The following is a 4,048-nucleotide window of genomic DNA, read 5'->3' as shown; positions in this document are numbered from 1 at the left end:
TTTTTTCACACGGCCTTTTGGTCTTGATGACAGAAGGTCGTCTTCTTGGAGCCACATCTGCGATAGCATATCCTCCTTGATGCTGAGATCTGGAAACAAACCAGAGGAGATGCCAATTGGCAATAATAGCCGCGGCACCTGCAACTCCAATCAAATGGGTGTTTCTAAGGATACGGATGGTATACCATCACTGCAAAGTGCTTTTATCATAAAGAGAGTTCATGGCCGCCCTGGCACAGTAACTTCATACACTCAGTTCGTACAGCATACAAAATCAGTCCTGGTTGTCTCATCGTCAACTCATGAGCAACCACCACATACGGCAGAGAACAACTCAATGCTCAAAGCAGGCGGCCAAAACCCAGGTATTCTTATACCTCCAGTGGTACAAATCAAATCAGGGCGAGCAAGCAGACTCACATCTTCCATCGTTGCTTAGCAGTATACATCTCCCTAGGATTAGAAAGCAGTACAGGCAAAAATAGCAAGGGCTTATTCCAGGACATCTCTCAGCTACTAGTAGCTTATTACAGTACGTAGCAGCTAGCCATCTAGATCCATACAATAACCGCATATATCGAGTTATCAACACCATTCTTGTTGACCAGGAGGCTAAGGAAAGACACCAGCTTAGTCTATTTACACTCACGCAGGATACAAAGGAACCACGGATTGTGGGCAGTCCAGCCTCTTACCGGCGAGGGAGTGGTATGCAAGTATCTGAGCGTGACTATCTACACAAGGCTCCCCATCTTCCATCAGCCAACCTCCGTTCTTAGGATTGGGAGGTGTAAACTCTATGTTCCAGAAGGGCCTTGCCATGAGCATGAGGTCTCGGCCGGTTTGAGACGCTTTGTAGCCCTGAACCCATACGTACCTCAGGGAAGGCATATGTAGTATTGCAAGGGCCAGTGCTCGCTCGCTGAAGCAGCAACTCCTGAGTTCAAGCTTTCGCAGGTTTACGCAACCCAATGCGAAGCTGATCAATCCATCATCAGTTTCCCCAACATTACCGAGAAGCATGTACTGGATGTTTCCGCTGCACTGTCCAATGTAGCCGAGACCTGCATCTGAGAGCCCTCCTGGTCTCAAGTACAGAGCAAACCTCCGAAGCTTGGTGCAGCCCCTCAACAAAGCTCGGACACCATTGTCCAGTGGCAAGTCTGTTATCCTCTCTTCTCTATCAAGTAGAACAAGCCGGAAGTCGTATAGTTTTTTGCAGAATGTCCCGATAGATTCCAAGGCCCCATTGGTTATATCAGACACATAGGCAGCTATATATTCCAGCTCACGGCAACCTACGGCTATAGCCGTCAAGCCCACTTGAGAGACCCCTCCCTGCTCTTCTTGCACACCTCCTTCATCATCTCCTCGCTCTATTCTGAGCCTTTGGAGCTTCTTGCACGTATCCGCAACAACTCCTAATCCTCTATCTCCAATCACATTCCTCACCTATCGGAAAAAATATACTGTCAATTACCATGAAAAGATTGCCAATTCAGTATCTTCATAATTTACATGAGCAGGAGATGATACCGCGAGAACTAGTAAGTTCGGGCATTTTGCAATGAGCTGGCAATGGTCCTCAGTGGTGAGGAAAGTGTATTGCAAATCCAGCTTCTTTAGTATTGCAGAAAAAGGGAACATAATGGGCATTTCATTTGTTCCCATGTAAGTAAGTCCCAAGGAGCATAGTCTTGATGGAAATTTAACATTCACATACTTGCTGAGTTCCCCTTGCTCATTGAATGTCCCTCCAGCAAATTCTTCCAGTGCTGTGGCAAATTGGAAGAACTCTATCAAATCTGAAAGATCGCAGTCACTAATCTTCAATGAAATCAGTGACTTGCAGCTCTTTGCAAGAAGCTTTAGGTCAGCTGGCATCACTTCAAGCTCAGTCATGTGGAAATTCAATGTTGTCAGAACAGGACAGCAGACTGCGAGATCGTGGATCCATTCACTGCCCTTATCATCAATTTGACATTCTTCCAAAAATAAAGTCCTCAGTGATCTGATGAAATTTAGCACCACAAGTTAGTGTAATGATTTCATCACAATATTAGCAGCTATAAGGATACCAAATGGGAAAATCAAATAACAAAAGGATGCACTACAGCCTACAGGCAACTAAATGTAACCCCATTTTAGCAATCAACAAATAACAATCCCTGTCCTGACACCTAAAATCTGCATGTCAAGGGGGTGATCAGGAAACGCAAAAGCTCCTAGCAGAATACAGAAAAACGATAGACATATGCCATGTTTACATGTTGCTTGGGAATTTTGTTAGAATTTTAGAACTAGGAGAATCACAGAAGTTCAACTCAACTAGTCGATAGTATCCTTGTTTTAATTGGAATTGCATTAAATATTGCCAACAATCCATGCTACACGTAAATTTGGGGCCATTTAAAGACTCCTTTTCTGGTAGATCCATCCAAAGACAAAACACAGCCTAATCTTCAATAGCTCCCTTATTTGATTCCCTGCTCTCAGTGGTTTGCTCGATGACTCAACTTTTCTTTATAATATAATATATATCGAGTAAGGCATCGCATAATCAAATTATTGACAATCAACACCATCAATTAAACTTTCTTTTTTGGAGAAACCTGCAGCAGAAGCCACGAATTGTAATGATACAGGTTTGAAGATGCACTCCTACGACTTCTGCTTTGATCTTCTATGCTTAGGACTTAGGATTAGGAGTTAGGATGTGTAATCATTTGAGAGCAGCCAACCCAATTTTGTGCGCCAGATCTCAAGCCTGCTTTTCGGTAATAACTTTCCCCAAGGTACCACAAGTTTCTACTTGCAGAAAGTGACGCTCGGTTGGGTGCTATACTGCTATGGCTAAACCGTTACGGGGAATCAACGACTAAACAGTACCCCTTCTCCTTGCCACCATTCCCAGTAACCCCAATTCGATCTTACTTGCTCCACACCCAGATCGGAGCTAAAAAAGAGCAAGAGAATCGAGGAGTACGAGTACCTGCAGGAGCGGGCAACGAGGCGGAGTCCATGAGTGGAGAAGCCGGTGCACTTATCGAGCTTCAGCTCCTGCAGCATGTGCCCCCTGGCACGGACGAGCTCGGCGAGGTCGTCGTCTGTGACGACCATGCGTCGGAGGTGGAGCGCCTTGAGGCACTCGAGCGGCGCGGCGAGCTCGGTGATCCACGGGCGGGCGTAGGCGCCCCAGTCGTCGGGTATGAGCCCGTACATGGCCGCGCGGGGCTTCCCCTTCACCGCGAGCGACTCGAGCCGCGGGAACCGCGCGAGCAGGCGTGCCGGGGAAACGGCGTAGCAGAAGGGCACCGTCACGTGCTTCCGCGAGAGCGCGTCGACGCGGTGCCACCGGTGACACACCAGCGACGCGGCCTCCCGGTCGCGCGGGTCCTCGACGAACCCCATCACGAGTTGCAGCATCTCCTCGGGAACCCAGCCGCCGTCACCGCCGCCGATGCTCAGCGCCCGGGTCAGCCGCCGCGGCTCCGGCGCCTCCCCACCCATCGATCCCGATCGGACTGCGGACGGATCAGGCTAGCTCGCAGGCTCCGCTAGCTTTCTACCGCAGCAGCTCCACGTCGGCTCGACAACGATCTGCTCCAGCGAGGGGCGGAGACATGGGATTCCCTCCTCTGCTCCCACTCGCCCTGATTCGGTAGTGCTTGAAGCTGCAGCAAGCAGGGGTGGAGAGAATTATTGGAGGGAGAAGAGAGAGTGGAGAGGAGGACCAGGTGGGGTGGGGATTGGGGAAGCGGCGTTTACTTCAGCGCGATCCAGCTGAGGATGCCAAGCCACGTCGGCAGGGGACCGGGGTGGGGAATTTGCTCGGCGCACACGGACGCACGGCACGGACACACACTCTGTCGCCGGCGGTCTGGTGTCTAGTGTCCTGGCTCGAGTTGGACTGGCTTGGTGGAAACAATTACATAATACTGTACTACAGTTTATTTACTATAATAGTTTTTCTCTAAAAGCTATTTTTAGCTAACTTCACAGTAAACTAAAAATACTAGCTCTTTCTTTTTTTTTCTTTGCTACAATT

At 48.8% G+C, this 4,048-nt stretch overlaps 1 protein-coding gene across 1 annotated transcript; it reads right to left on the bottom strand.

The window, feature by feature from the left end:
* Positions 1 to 473: 473 nt before the first annotated feature.
* Positions 474 to 3,691, bottom strand: LOC100284059 (coronatine-insensitive protein 1). Its single transcript, NM_001156957.1, has 3 exons — positions 2,993 to 3,691; positions 1,537 to 2,011; positions 474 to 1,452 (listed from the first exon to the last, which is right to left on the bottom strand). The coding sequence occupies exons 1-3, from the start codon at positions 3,508 to 3,510 to the stop codon at positions 646 to 648; spliced, it is 1,800 nt and encodes a 599-aa protein (NP_001150429.1). The 5' UTR covers positions 3,511 to 3,691; the 3' UTR covers positions 474 to 645.
* Between the last annotated feature and the right edge of the window lie 357 nt (positions 3,692 to 4,048).

The sequence above is a fragment of the Zea mays genome, chromosome 8 (assembly GCF_902167145.1).
Source record: "Zea mays cultivar B73 chromosome 8, Zm-B73-REFERENCE-NAM-5.0, whole genome shotgun sequence".
In the NCBI taxonomy this organism is placed as follows: Eukaryota; Viridiplantae; Streptophyta; class Magnoliopsida; order Poales; family Poaceae; genus Zea; species Zea mays.
Note: the sequence above shows the minus strand (reverse complement) of the source record. Positions and strands in the feature narration are given on the sequence as shown.